This window comes from Schistocerca serialis, chromosome 8 (assembly GCF_023864345.2).
Source record: "Schistocerca serialis cubense isolate TAMUIC-IGC-003099 chromosome 8, iqSchSeri2.2, whole genome shotgun sequence".
Taxonomy (NCBI): domain Eukaryota; kingdom Metazoa; phylum Arthropoda; class Insecta; order Orthoptera; family Acrididae; genus Schistocerca; species Schistocerca serialis.
Window position 1 is genome coordinate 559,954,132 of NC_064645.1, and position 16,359 is coordinate 559,970,490.

Here is a 16,359-nt window from a genome sequence, read left to right on the forward strand (position 1 = left end):
TGTTACATCCCTGGTTCATATTGAGAGACCAAAGACCGGCTTAATAACATTTAGATGCTCAGCTGCATAAAATAGCTCAAACATCGTCTTTCCTATTAAGCATAACTTTCTTTCTGCTCATCGAAAATGCTTGTACGCTGGCTCTTAAAACAATCTTCGACCCAGCTGAGTTCTCTGATTGGCTGCTGTTCAAGGCACGTGGGATACAACAAAACGTTGCGTGGCTCAACCCTACCTCAACGGAAGGACTGTGGTTATAAGGGAACGCCAGTCTTCCGAAACAACTGCAGTATACCAACAGCATTAACAAGTTGGCAACAGTAGCAGAGTCTGTTAATGGCGAAGCATAATTTACAATTCATGTACATGCACGGGAAATTCTGCGCACTTCTGGGAACTGAAAGAAAAGCGGGAGTATTGTGCAAACATTTTGAAACATCCAGTACTTACTTAATCGCAAAATATACAGTATACAGGGTGGTCCATTGATAGTGACCGGACCAAATGTCTCACGAAATAAGCAGCAAACGAAAAAACTACAAAGAACGAAACTCGTCTAGCTTGAAGGGGGAAACCAGATGGCGCTATGGTTGGCCCGCTAGATGGCGTTGCCATAGGTCAAACGGATATCAACTGCGTTTTTTTAAAACAGGAACCCACATTTTTTATTACATATTCGTGCAGTACGTAAAGAAATATGAATGTTTTAGTTAGACCTATTTTTTCGCTTTGTTATAGATGGCGCTGTAATAGCCACAAACGTATAAGTACGTGGTATCACGTAACATTCCGCCAGTTGGGACGGTATTTGCTTCGTGATACATTACCCTTGTTAAAATGGACCGTTTACCAATTGTGGAAAAGGTCGATATCGTGTTGATGTATGGCTATTCTGATCAAAATGTCCAACGGGCGTGTGCTGTGTATGCTGCTCGGTATCCTGGACGACATCATCCAAGTGTCCGGACCGTTCGCCGGATAGTTACGTTATTAAGGGAAACAAAGTGTTCAGCCACATGTGAAAAGTCAACCACGACCTGCAGCAAACGATGATGCCCAAGTAGGCGTTTTAGCTGATGTCGCGGCTAACCCGCACATCAGTAGCAGACAAATTGCGAGAGAATCGGGAATCTCAAAAACGTCGGTGTTGAAAATGCTACATCAACATCGATTGCACCCGTACCATATTTCTATGCACCAGGAATTGCATGGTGACGACTTTGAACGTCGTGTACAGTTCTGCCACTGGGCACAAGGGAAACTACGGGACGATGACAGATTTTTTGCACGCGTTCTGTATAGCGACGAAGCGTCATTCACCAACAGCGGTAACGTAAACCTGCATAATATGCGCTATTGGGCAACGGAAAATCCACGGTGGCTGGGGCAAGTGGAACATCAGCGGCCTTGGCGGGTTAATGTATGGTTCAAAAAATGGCTCTGAGCACTATGGGACTTAACATCTATGGTCATCAGTCCCCTAGAACTTAGAACTACTTAAACCTAACTAACCGAAGGACATCACACAACACCCAGCCATCACGAGGCAGAGAAAATCTCTGACCCCGCCGGGAATCGAACCCGGGAACCCGGGCGTGGGAAGCGAGAACGCTACCGCACGACCACGAGATGCGGGCGGTTAATGTATGGTGCGGCACTGTGGGAGGAAGGATAATTGGCCCCCCATTTTATCGATAGCAATCTAAATGGTGCCATTTATGCTGATTTCCTAAGTAATGTTCTACCGATGTTACTATAAGATGTTTCACTGAATAGCAGAATGGCGATGTACTTCCAACATGATGGATGTCCGGCACATAGCTCGCGTGCGGTTGAAGCTGTATTGAATAGCATATTTCACGACAGGTGGATTGGTCGTCGAAGCACCATACCATGGCCCGCACGTTCTCCGGATCTGACGTCCCCGGATTTCTTTCTGTGGGGAAAGTTGAAGGATATTTGCTATCGTGACCCACCGACAACGCCTGACAACACGCGCCAGCGCATTGTCAATGCATGTGCGAACATTACGGAAGGCGAACTACTCGCTGTTGAGAGGAATGTCGTTACACGTATTGCCAAATGCATTGAGGTTGACGGACATCGTTTTGAGCATTACGTTCTATAATTTTATTTAAAAAACATATCTGTTACCAATAGTTCGTCTAAAATTGTGATCCGTACGTTTGTAACTACTACAGCGCCATCTATCACAAAGCGAAGAAAGTGTCCCAACTAAAACATTCATATTTCTTTACGTAATACACGAATATGTAATAAAAAATGGAGGTTCCTAATTAAAAAAAAACGCAGTTGATATCCGTTTGACCTATGGCAGTGCCATCTAGCAGGCCAACCATAGCGCCATCTGGTTTCCCCATTCAAGCTAGACAAGTTTCGTTCTTTGTAGTCTTTTCGTTAGACGCTTATTTCGTGAGATATTTGGCCCGGTCACGATCAATGGACCACCTGTATTTACAAATTCAACCAAAGGCGGTGCATAACCGCTGTTTCCCTTATCCTATGCGCCACGCTTTCGTTCTGATTTGCAAAAGCCTTTTTGTATCTGCGTAAGCCTTTTTGTATCTGCGTTTGTTCGTACTTCTGAACAGTGCAGGATTTTTCTTTATCATGGCATTGTCAATGTTTTTTTCCACTTTCTGATACCAGGTATCTTCTGGTGGAGAAAATGCGTAAGAAAAGCGTCAAGTACTCATGCGACCTTCGAAATACATCCAGAAAACAAGGCAGAAGATAAAACAAGGATTACGAAGACGTAAGAGCACATACTCTACTGCGTAGTATATAGAGGGACTAAAACAGGTAGCACACGACGCCAAAAGGCTCCGTTACGAACACTACGCCCGTGCCATGTAACGAAGCTCTTTAATCTTATAGTTTAAATCCAGTTTATAGTGAAGTGTGAAATCATTTCACGTATTTAAAGCGTAATTACTATAAAATAAATACATTTAATAAAAATAACAGAAGTAAATCGAGTAAAGAAAATATTACTGACTGTTTTGCAGCACTATAATATAATATCATAAAATTTTTCACTTCGCTTGAACTCAAAACATTAGCCGAGAATCATCAGTCTGACAAATATATAATCTTTCAGAAAAATCGAGAACCGGAAGCATGAGAAGCTGGACGGAAGAATAGAAAAACTTCAGCGAAAACATTTACAGAATTTTAAAGAACAAGAACGTAAATCGGCAGAGAAAGATTAACTGGTGTTAATTGGGTATCCCAATCTCCTATTCGATAGGGATGGAGAAATACAGTTTTTTGTTGATTGCTTTTACATGTCATCGTTTTAACGTCCTCACCCCACCCCTTAGGACGGTAGCGGTCTTTTACCCTTCAAGCCAATTTCGGTTGAAACTGTTCGAGACCGCACCACCATCCCAAATATGGCTGCAAGGGGTGACTGGCTCCCATGGCAATTATCTCCCGATACCAAGACATTTGTACACAAAGATTGGTTAAAACTGATCCAAGTCCTCCAGAGCTAAGCTGGAAGACGAACCTCCCCCCCCCCCCCACACACACACACACTTTTGTGGCTGGCAGCATTAAGGTGTAGGAACGAGTCTCGGAGAATTTCCTCAAAGTCTGCGCACACACACTGACTTGTAGCTCTGTATTCAATTTTTAAAAAAATTCCATTTTATGGTGCATTTCGAAATGTGTTGTAAAGGGTATTTTATTACAACGTTACTACTGCAGCAAACATTACTCCCGCCGATGTCTACGTTATTATTTTTCCTGTTTGCAAAATGAACTTTAACTTCTACAAAACACATCCCCCCCCCCCCCCCCACATCTCCCCCAACCCCTCCCCCAAAGCCAACCGTGTTTCATATCTTGTCATAACTGCATATTGTGTATTTGGTGAACACTATTCTTTCACACATCGTTGTCACTAGTTAACGTCTTTCACTTGTCGCTACAGTGTTGCCACATCCGCCGCCGGCTACCGCTCGGTTACAGGCGACAGCTGATTTCAACTGATGAATGACTCAACAGTGACAGACGACTCGTTTTGTAGCCCTGAATTTAAATTCCTGTCCTAATCTGACATCAACTCGTGATATGCGGTATATCCGAGAAAACGGCGATCAACAATCTTCGGTAGAACAACAATCGCGATCGCTTCGTTCACGGCATTTAAGGCTCACTTCTACGAGCAAACTCATGACGGAAACGTTTCATAATATGTTTGTTTGCATAGCCGTTTTCCGCAGCAGAATTTCAGTTTTAGCGGTAAAACAAACTGTAGCTGTCACTGTTACGTAAAACTTGTCATCACACTGGCTTCGTGGGATGCCGGGTCACCAAGCGATGAGCAGCCCTAGTTGGCACTTGGTTGCAGATTATACGCGACACAAGCAGACTGCAAATGAACGAATGTTAGGAAAAAACAAGAGCAAATAAAAAAAGTCAATACGAAAATGAAAATGGCGCGGCGAAGTATTTGAAATAAAAAAAATCACATTTAAACTAACTAAATGAATTAAAATTCCCAAATATGGCTTCACGCAAGTCGTGCGAAGCTTACCGAAAGTAAGACTATCTCTATGATTATAATAGCTGTATAAATGACGCTGAGTCATGTCTTGTGCGGAAGGATCCAGTATTGATTAGTGCTTTTATGAAACGTGTGAATTTAGTTAGCACCTGTGTGTGTGTGTGTGTGTGTGTGTGTGTGTGTGTGTGTGTGTGTGTTATATGTCATGAAATACGAAATAAGGGGCTCAGACCGAGGATTTGGGACTTATACACACCAAGCAGAAATCCGGACAAGGAACTGAAAGTAAACTAACACTGTTGTTAGAGTTTGGCAACGGCGAACGGTTCGGCCGTGACGTCAGCGCTCCGATCGGAGAAAACCAGCTCCAAAGCACTAAGTCAACTATCAAGTAATATTAATCATACTATAGAGATGACGCGGTCGTTACCGAAGGTTTCTCGAGGCAAAGCTTTCATCCGGCAAGCGACATGTGGTGTCACCGCATCTTGCATGAAAATGGCGGTGTAGACACAGCTGCATTGTTGTTAAAGCTGGAATCATGTGACGCGGGAGAGGCCTGCAACGTGTCATCTCATCGAAGAAAAATGGACCGAGAACGAAGAAGCTTGTGAAACCCCATCACACAGTCACATAAGCTGGGTCCAGTGGAAGTTCCTGCACAACAAATGGCAGAGTAGAACCTCATATGAGACAGTTCTGTGCATTGAAATCACCGTGCAGAGTAAAATGTGCCTCATCCATTGAAATAATATTTACCTCCGCCATGTCATCCATTTCCATGAGTGCCAAAGAACGAAGGGCAAAGTCACTATCTTTGGGGTTCATTTGCTGCACATTCTGACTGTTGTAGGACACTAGTGTAACATGCGGCGCAAAATCTTTTGAACTGATAACCACGGGTGAGACAATTCTTGTGACGCAGCTCGAGTACCAGCTGCAGAATTTGAGGCACGTGCTGCATGGTCGGGTATAGATGCAGCTACTTCATCAACAACCGCCGCGGGAATGGAGCCGACTCGCTCACCATGACGCACAGCCTAATTCGCATGTTTCTTCAAAGTTCTTGATCATATTCTTTAGCCAATTTATTGACATGAAGCCTCTTCGCACCTGTTTCTGTCGCCGACATTCACGCAATGCAACGCTTCTATTGCTGCCCTTTTTATAAAAACAACTTTACCAGCAGTGCAGGGTCTTTCTTCTCAATAGTCATTGCGTGATTTTGTATGGAAAACTTCAACCCTCTTAACCGTTTACAACAAGTCACTTCACAAAAGGCCAAATACTGACGTCAAAGCAGGAAATATTCTGACTGCTTAAGGCGCCATATTTTCATCTGGTGGCATGTTCCGCGAGCGCATCTATTAATGAACATGCCTACCGACAGCGTTCTGCTATGTATACAACCCGCACTGCAGCACTCGAAACACCGTCAGTTCAAGTTCAATTAAAACCTCCCAGGGTATATATTTTGGTGCCATAATACCAGCAAGACAGTGTAGACTTCATTTTGCAATACAACGGGGCTTCATCACAAATTATTTCAAACTTTCTTTTTTACATCAATGTCAAAATGCCTTATTGGATAGGATTTTCTTTTTCAGTGACCCACACATTAACATAATTTAACTCCATGTGATTCTTCTTACGGCTTTAAGTTAGAAGTCGCGTATTCCTACCTCCACTGCCACTTAATTTGTAAGAGCTGCAAGGACGCACTATTAATGGGGTCACTGATTATTTATTTATTTACCGTTCAAAAATGGTTCAAATGGCTCTGAGCACTATGGGACTTAACATCGGAGGTCATCAGTCCCCTAGAACTTAGAACTACTCAAACCTAACTAACCTAAGGACATCACACATAGCCATGTCCGAGGCAGGATTCGAACCTGCGACCGTAGCAGTCCCGCGGTTCCGGACTGCAGCGCCTAGAACCGCACGGCCACCGCGGCCGGCTTTATTTGCCGTATAGCACAGCGCATAACATACTGTAGTACAGTCAAGAAGACATACAAGACACCTAAACAGACATAAATACAGATAACACATTAAAAACTGCTCCCAGTATCCTTATCCAGTCACAGCTTGATCCTGTGGACAAGAAAAAGTGGTTTGGGTCTCCCAGGTATGCTCTTCAGTTAATATTGAAGTTTATAGATACGGTTTTTACGGTGATTGATTTCCAAGAAGTTTTGCTAGACGCTTCCTGAAAGATAGCGTCCTATCAAGAGTCATTCCAAGACAATTTGGGAGACTTTGGTCGTCGTTACAGACCTCCATTTTACAATACGACGCTTTTGTTGTTTAAGTGGAAACTGCTGACTTCGGTTGTAGAGAAACTGGGTAGGAGTCTCCAAACGATGAAATATTTATGTGAAACTTCCTGGCAGATTAAAACTGTGTGCCCGACCGAGACAGTTTTAATCTTCCAGGAAGTTTCATATCAGCGCACACTCCGCTGCAGAGTGAAAATCTCATTCTGGAAACATCCCCCAGGCTGTGGCTAAGCCATGTCCCCGCAATATCCCTTCTTTCAGGAGTGCTAGTTCTGCAAGGTTCGCAGGAGAGCTTCTGTAAAGTTTGGAAGGTAGGAGACGAGGTACTGGCAGAAGTAAAGCTGTGAGTACCGGGCGTGAGTCGTGCTTCGGTAGCTCATTTGGTAGAGCACTTGCCCGCGAAAGGCAAAGGTCCCGAGTTCGAGTCTCGGTCGGGCACACAGTTTTAATCTGCCAGGAAGTTTCATATCAGCGCACACTCCGCTGCAGAGTGAAAATCTCATTCTGGAAATATTTATGTATTTTGCTGATCATCAGAGTGATAAAAGTACATCTAAACCAGCACTTCCGAACACTTTGTGCTGACCCGCAAGTGCTAGATAGACTGCATATCAAAAGTGCTTTACGTGGTTTCATGTATGTCAGAAATATAAAAATTTAGAAGTGTAGTGGATAATACTGACCCACGGGGTAGTCCATTATTTTATTTCCTTTGCTTGTGAGATTACTCTGCACTACTCATACGCGCCTCTCTGAGAGCAAGTAATCGATTAGTCTTAATGTGGTTTGGCGTGGATGACTGACCAGCTTACGGTATAAGAGCTCTCTTTTCCACGTGATATCGTAAGTGACAGTCAAGTCGACAAAGACTAAAGATGTCGAGTTTTTTTTCTGAAATCCGGCTTCGATGTGTGTAGTTAGGCTTAGGACCTAGTCTGTGCAGCTTCTGATACCGACCATGACGCTTTGGGACGTGTATGGCGAAAGTTTGACTACCGTATTGAGCATCTGTAATGCGAGTTAAAAATATGGAGACTCACATGTGTATTTCCTGTATGTCTGGTAGTTTTCGCGCTACGTCTTCTGTAAATCCAGAGGTACTTTATGAATCGCCCTTTCTGTACACACAAGTCCAATTTTCCTGGACACGTTTCTCACACGTAGAAGAAAAAGTAAGTCATACGGACATGAGTTCGCAAACGCTGTGTTTTAGTGCTAGAGCTTGTTTTTTTTTTACAGCTTTTCATAGTTCACTGATAATGGGAATCACACAGAAACCAGAAGTGCCGTCACTGCAAATGAAACTCATTCTTACGTCAAATGTTCAAAGAGCCCTCTGGGGTTACGTGTGGTTAAGCAAAGTTATACTGGAACGCGGCTCACTTCATAGGCTTACACGTAGCATCAACTGTCTAAATATCAGAGGGATACCGAAGAGGTGGAATGATTTTCTGGCCTCGACTTTCTCCTGATTTAAATCCACCACATTTACTTGGCGGTAGCTTAAAAACTGTTACGTATGAACACCCGGTACAAGATGCCTGTCTTGTGGAAGGATGCAATACTACATGGATACGTCAGCGCAGGCGGGATTCAGTGCGATGGTGGATTGACAAGTGTATCGGTGCTGACGGAGGACATTTTGAACACATCTAGTTTCACGCTATAAGCTGGTAACTTCTGCTTTCCACGATTAATGTACTACGGAGAGGAGTATAAAATGCATTCTGACATAATGTGCAAGTAATATATTATGTTGCTAGTGTGTGACGATTTTTAGTTAGATCGGTTGGCAAAATCTTACTTTCGAATTAATTGCACGCTTCTAGCATTGTTCTCCTTACGCTCATTTCAGCTTCGTTCAGCTTCTATTTGTCAATTAGATTGATTTCACTTAAATCTGCGATGAAATTCTGTGCTTTCGTAGCAGCTACACACGACTCTTTAATAACGATGAGTCCTTTCGCCACATATTTGTGTAACGCGTATCCGTTTTGTGCGCGACATGTTCGTCGTCAGAGCTGAATATTTGGTGTTGATTATTCAGGAACTCTACAAATTTGCAACTTGTTTGCAAAAAATATTTTTTTATCTTTCGTAATAATCATTCTAAGACTAGCGGTTGCTGATAATATCCCAGTCAAATGGGAACAGGCGCAGTCCTCTGCGTTAATTATTAGTAAGTTATCAAACGGTCTAAGAAATTGCCTCCATATGTTGGTTCTCCATTTACTCGAAGTAATTGTCAGACAAGACATTCAGAACAGTCACAACAATCCCTGTCGCTGGTACCACTATTCTACAGCTGACAGTTGAGGTCTCTACCTACACAATAGCATGATATTTTGCGAGTTCGCTCTGAAGCGCTCCGCCATTACAGATCCTAACGCAGGTAATGTATGAAAGCACCTCATTACCATGTTTGACCAACCTTTGATTGTTAACTTCACCCACATTACTTCACAGTCTGAGTGGGCGAGAATCAAAAATGGTTCAAATGGCTCTGAGCACTATGGGACTTAACAGCTGAGGTCATCAGTCCCCTAGAACTTAGAACTACTTAAAACCCAACTAACCTAAGGACATCACACACATCCATGCCCGAGGCAGGATTCGAACCTGCGACCGTAGCGGTCGCGCGGTTCCAGACTGCAGCGCCTAGAACCGCTCGGCCACTTCGGCCGGGCGGGCGAGAATCACTACATATTAACCGTCCACAGTGTTATCTAGGGTAAATACGTAGGTTGGAACTTAAATAGTGGCAACACTGCTGTGGAAACACTATGCAATGGAATCTACTATTGTCGCTGACAGCCCATGTTGTAGACATACCTTCCTTACCTCCGAGCAAATGGATTCGCCTGTCCCACGTCACCGGCGTGCGCACAATCGAGGGAAACACAGTCACTTGTGAGCGAGCCGTCTAACGTGACGGTGTCACAATGTTGTCGAAGCAGGAAAAACAGAGCTGAATCAAGATTGAATGTGCCAGAAATCGTACAGCACGACAGTGTCATCAAGGTCTTCAACAGGCGTGCTGGGAATCGGCATTGCACGAGAATGCGCGGGCGCATACAGCACAAGCTGTGGCTGCCCTGTTCGCACGATGGGACTGGGGAAGTGCTGTACCATCCACCGTACTCCCCGGACTCAAGCCCTTGAGTCTTCGATTTGATTCGAAGATGAAGGAACCACTTCGTGGCTTTCGCTTCAGAACTGTTCCATTCGCACAATCAACAGTACAGGCTCTGCTGACCGTATACTACGCCTTCTACATCGCTGGCAACTGATTCTACACAACGCTGGTGACTACTTTGCAACCCTCGTAGATCGCAGAACGGTAATGGGAGGGTTGGAACTTTAATGGTGGCAACTATTTATTTACACTTTGTACAAAACAGATACCTGTTTCAAAGTTTTACTGACTTTCAAAATAGTCACCAGCATTGTGTATAAGCCGTTGCCAGCCATGTGGAAGTCGTAGGATGCTCTTAGCAGTGCCAGTTGTGTTGACAGTTCGAGCGGCGCGGTCTATTGCCTGACGAATTTGTAGCAGTTCTAAAGCTAATGCCGTGAAGTGTTTCATTCTGTTTAGAAATCGAGTTGAACTTACGAGGGCTTAAGTCAGGGGAGTGCATTACGTGGTATAGCACTTAAGTCAAACAAATCAGTAGCAGCTTGCACTGCACGTGCTTGAGCAGTCCTGCAAATTGATGGTCAGGTCGAGCAGAAAGTGTCATCACTTCTGTCTCTATACTGTTCATTTTTGGAATACAACCTATGACTAGCTTAGAGACAGAAGTGATGACACTTTCTGCAGAACCTGACCATCAATTTGCAGGACTGCTCAAGCACGTGCAGTGCAAGCTGCTACTGATTTGTTTGACTTAAGTGCTATACCACGTAATGCACTCCCCTGACTTAAGCCCTCGTAAGTTCAACTCGATTTCTAAACAGAATGAAACATTTCACGGCATTCGCTTCAGAAATGCTAAAAATTCATCAGGCAATAGACCGCGCAGCTTGAACTGTCAACACAACTGGCACTGCTAAGAGTATCCTAGGGCTTCCACACATCGCTGGCAACGGGCTAAACACAATGCTGGCGACTACTTTGAAGGTCAGCAAAGCTTTGAAACACTTATCTATTTTGTACGAGCTGTAAATAAATACACGGCTATTACAAATGATTGAAGCGATTTCATAAATTCACTGTAGCTCCATTCATTGACATATGGTCACGACACACTACAGATACGTAGAAAAACTCAAAGTTTTGTTCGGCTGAAGCCGCACTTCAGGTTCCTGCCGCCAGAGCGCTCGAGAGCGCAGCGAGACAAAATGGCGACAGGAGCCGAGAAAGCGTATGTCGTGCTTGAAATGCACTCACATCAGTCAGTCGTAACAGTGCAACGACACTTCAGGACGAAGTTCAACAAAGATCCACCAACTGCTAACTCCATTCGGCGATGGTATGCGCAGTTTAAAGCTTCTGGATGCCTCTGTAAGGGGAAATCAATGGGTCGGCCTGCAGTGAGCGAAGAAACGGTTGAACGCGTGCGGGCAAGTTTCACGCGTAGCCCACGGAAGTCGACGAATAAAGCAAGCAGGGAGCTAAACGTACCACAGCCGACGGTTTGAAAAATCTTACGGAAAAGACTAAAGCAGAAGCCTTACCGTTTACAATTGCTACAAGCCCTGACACCCGATGACAAAGTCAAACGCTTTGAATTTTCGGCGCGGTTGCAACAGCTCATGGAAGAGGATGCGTTCAGTGCGAAACTTGTTTTCAGTGATGAAGCAACATTTTTTCTTAATGGTGAAGTGAACAGACACAATGTGCGAATCTGGGCGGTAGAGAATCCTCACGCATTCGTGCAGCAAATTCGCAATTCACCAAAAGTTAACGCGTTTTGTGCAATCTCACGGTTTAAAGTTTACGGCCCCTTTTTCTACTGCGAAAAAAAGTTACAGGACAGTGTATCTGGACATGCCGGAATATTCGCTCATGCCACAACTGGAGACCGTCAGCGCCGACTTCATCTTTCAACAGGATGGTGCTCCACCGCACTTCCATAATGATGTTCGGCATTTCTTAAACAGGAGATTGGAAAACCGATGGATCGGTCGTGGTGGAGATCATGATCAGCAATTCATGTCATGGCCTCCACGCTCTCCCCACTTAACCCCATGCGATTTCTTTCCGTGGGGTTATGTGAAAGATTCAGTGTTTAAACCTCCTCTACCAAGAAACGTGCCAGAACCGCGAGCTCGCATCAACGATGCTTTCGAACTCATTGATGGGGACATGCTGCGCCGAGTGTGGGAGGAACTTGATTATCGGCTTGATGTCTGCCGAATCACTAAAGGGGCACATATCGAACATTTGTGAATGCCTAAAAAAACTTTTTGAGTTTTTGCATGTGTGTGCAAAGCATTGTGAAAATATCTCAAATAATAAAGTTATTGTAGAGCTGTGAAATCGCTTCAATCATTTGTAATAACCCTGTAGTTGGTACTATTAAAGTTCCAACCCTCATAATCTTAATGGAAGAGACGAAGAATTTAACACCTTGTCAAGAGCGCGATTTTTGAGGTAGAACATTGTATCAGGTAAACTAGTTCTGGAAAATAACTTGGCAGAAGGCTATTGAAATAAAACACATCCAAGATTGCACTAATTTGATTATCGCTCGTCCCTGATACGGTTCCAGGGCTTCACCTACTGTGCGTTATCGCTTGCTAGGGCGACAGATTTCAACCTATCTCACGAAGTGTTTACATTTTCTCATTGCTGTCTATCGTATTGTTCTCTAGCAACAAATGTAAACCGAAAAGGCAAGGAAATCCCCTGGCTGTTTTCCGAAAGAGGAACGCTCTTCTACTCCGTTGGTTAACTGCACACCTGAAAGTTGACCGGCAATCACCCGCTGATTTCTATCGCGGCCTCGATGAGCTCCATCTGCATTCCGCTGACCTCAGAATGAGGCTTTTCCTTTCCAATTAAGACGACCAGTGCGAAGAACAAATATGTTAAAAACGGAACAAGTTGAAATCCCCTTGTAAGTGACCAATCTGCGCTTAAGCCAATTTCTGTAACCACAACCATACTTCGTTTCTGTTTCTTAATAAAGCGGTGAAGAATGTAATTTAATTGATCGTTTTATCTCTGTTAATGGGTCGTGGCACACTGAAGAAGCACTCGCGCTCTGCCTGGAAGCTGTTGGATCTCGACGGATGAAACAGCTGGGTAGTATCTGAGCACTATGAGGCAGCAACCACATCCTGTAAGTGGCCTGCGTGTGACTGCGCCGTCCATTAGTTGGAGGAACTCTCGGCAGTTCTTTAATACAGTACGAATGCCCGGTACTCACCTTGCTGCGGCGGAAGGACTTGCTCCTTGTGGGGACGCCATTGGCAGCGTTGGCCGTCCCACGGCCCCTCTCCAGCGGCTGATGCGACGAGGCACCCTGCCCCATTTGACGGCCGACGTCACGCTGCAACCACACCGCCGCTCGTCAACTCACAGCAACCAACCACAACAATACCCGGGCCGCCACCCTCCAGTACACAACGCTGCCTGTCGGCTAGAATGACACATCAAGGCTTTTCCCGGCCGTGTCAACTAGCATTGTCACCACTTTAACAGCGTATTACCTCATCTCTTCTTGTTACACACGCCAACGGAAAACTTTTTAATGAAAGTGGCTTATTTTTGTGGTTTTCACTGTGCTGAATCCTAACAACACCAAGAAGGTGTATCATTCATTATTTACAATGAACGCTCAATACTTTTAAAATTGTCTCTTAGTGACTATAATAATGAAAATTTCGTATGTTATTTCAACTAATAATAATAAGCTAAAATGTCGATTTGAGTGGGTTCCGCTTGTAGACATAGCAACTACTGCGGCATGCTACGTGGCTATTCCTTGTTTTTGCGCAGGGACCGCGTGGAATGGGTAATAAAAAAAAAAATTACAGCCTCTACACAGTGAGTTGCATCTAGCGATAATAAGATGGAGACTGCTTCAAGTATCTCGCGAGTTTACACATCTGTAGGAAGCAAAACTGAAATAAAATGTTATTTTAGGAGCCGACATTCCAAAACTGATCTTAGATTCCTATTCTGAACTCAAGCTTGTTGTTACCGAGTTCTTCAGCAACAAAAAGAACCCACGTTATAATTTGTCTCTTGTGGCCAACATCTAGTAGAGTTCAGAAAATTCATTTATTTGATGTGCTTCATCATTAATTTTATGAAGAGTCAATCTTGATTTCCCCACTCAAAACTGAGATGTCAATGAGCGACAGAAAGTGGCATCTGGCCGCTGGAAGACTTGTCAAAGTCACGTCCCCGAGACGTACAACATGTAACTAATCCACCTAGATTCTTTAACAAAACGAAAGGAAACTTAAGCCAACACACACACACCTCCACTATGTATAAAGAGGTGCTTTTATGTATAAACCTTAGTTCATTCTGGAAAATTATTTTTGTTCTACTTACAGGCGTTTTGTTAATTTTCGCGACATAGTGCGCAAAACAGTAATACGATCAATTACCAAGCAATAAGTACAAGCAACAAATATTTTTCGTTGTTCTGCATTATATGTCCGGGGTGAATCCAACAGAAGGAAGCTTTTACCTGTGGGGCCAAACAAGCTATCTACATGAATATTTGATCTGCGAACTAATACCCATTCTTCTCGCGAGTTCATCGTTTCCATTCTGAATTTAGTGGAAACGAGGAAATGAAATGCTTCTATTAGCATGACATGTATTTTTCACTCGCATGACACTGTTGTCAAACAAGGTCCAACTCGGTCATAACACGGGCACAAGACATGATGAGCAGTATTGCTGACAAGATCCCTGTGTTCGATCAGTTGCTAACATTATGAGCACACAACAGGAAAATAAGCTGTTTCCTAGAACCAATAACTAAATGGAAAACAGCTTCCTGTTTTTACATTCGTTATTTCGTGAACAGTAGATGCAGCTGATCAAAAAGGTTCCATCTTCCTTAGGTTTCTGGGAGGTTTTTCGACCCCAACATAATGTCGACAATCACCGAGGCATATTGATTACTTCCAAAAATGCGTGACTGGCCCGAGTAGTCTTCGACAAACTGAACCCAGCACCCAAACGGAGAATGTTCAACAGGCACGAAAACATCGCGTGTTTAATATGACTCTCTAAATTCGGATGAATGCAGTATAATTCCCACACGGAAGAGGGAGAACACGAGAGCGTCCGATTAAAAGTTCACCGGCAAGTTTTTGAAGCTTTAACAAATGGTTCAAATGGCTCTGAGCACTATGGGACTTAACTCCTGTGGTCATCAGTCCCCTAGAACTTAGAACTACTTAAACCTAACTAACCTAAGGACATCACACACATCCATGCCCGAGGCGGGATTCGAACCCGCGACTAGCGGTCGCGCGGTTCCAGACTGTAGCGCCTAGAACCGCTCGGCCACACTGGCCGGCTGAAGCTTTAACATCTTCCAAACACCGACAGATAACACTGTGAAGTAACAATAAGAAACGGGACGACTTTACGAAATCAGTTGCAGTAACGCGAATGCTAGAGGAGTACGAGTAAAGTACGGTTCGTCTTTAAAGGCGACCGCGTACAATAATTCCATTTTAGTGCACCAGCGCTGGCGTCCTCAGGAAGTCAAAGTAGACAACAGGAATTTTGAGACCCGCGGTCCGCATAGTAACAAGAGGGTACTGCAGGGGTCTTCAAATTACGTCCGGCGGGCCAACACCGCTTCCAGATCATCATCAATCCTGCCCGCGGTAACGCGTCAGACATGCATGACATCCGACCCGCCAATTTTTTTTTTATTGTAGTCAAACCTTGCTTATCGAGTGCCTCTCATAACAAGTTATTCGCATAATAAACAGAAGAAAATGCAAGAAACTGACTCGCTTAACGAACGGTGTTTCGCATAAAGAGTGTGTTTATTGTAATTTTTTTCAGTCTTTCATGAACATTTCAAAAACCACCTTCTGGCCTGGCTCTATCTCCGTCGCTATTATAAATGAACACTAAGTCACGCGTTCTCCTATAAACTACCGCCCAGAAATCAGTCTGCTATACCAAACGCAATGTGCCTCGCGTCGCAGTTGATGCCACCGGTACCACTGCTCGGGCTTCCGCAACCTTGTTACGATTCTCTGCAGCGATGTTGCAAGATCCGACGCATGGTAACCTTTTTCCTCGCAGTATATGTTTATGACTTACATTTTGATTTGTCGTCGTTAACTAACACGAATTCATTCAAGATGTCCATGCACGCTATGGATGTAATTAACGACAATGCTAAATCTCTTTTTCGAGAAATTTTGAAACACAGGCATAAACTCTGGTCCTCGAAAAACATTTTTGTTATAGAGCATGATCCATTCTTAGTACCTCATGTCATGTTGTCACGATGGTGGATAAAATACAGCACATTACACTCAGTTTTGTCGACAATAAATCTACAGTTAAAAAGCACCTTGTGCACTTTGGGATGTTCGGGTACGTAG

General features: G+C 43.9%; 1 protein-coding gene across 2 annotated transcripts in view; it reads right to left on the minus strand.

The window, feature by feature from the left end:
* The window catches only part of LOC126416082 (protein numb), a 234,531-nt gene that overhangs the window by 143,748 nt on the left and 74,424 nt on the right, over positions 1-16,359 (minus strand). For both annotated transcript variants that reach the window (XM_050083570.1, XM_050083569.1), the window contains exon 2: positions 13,191-13,313. In XM_050083570.1, the coding sequence (XP_049939527.1) occupies positions 13,191-13,295 (105 nt within the window). In that variant the 5' untranslated portion in view covers positions 13,296-13,313. The remainder of the gene's footprint in view (positions 1-13,190; positions 13,314-16,359) is intronic.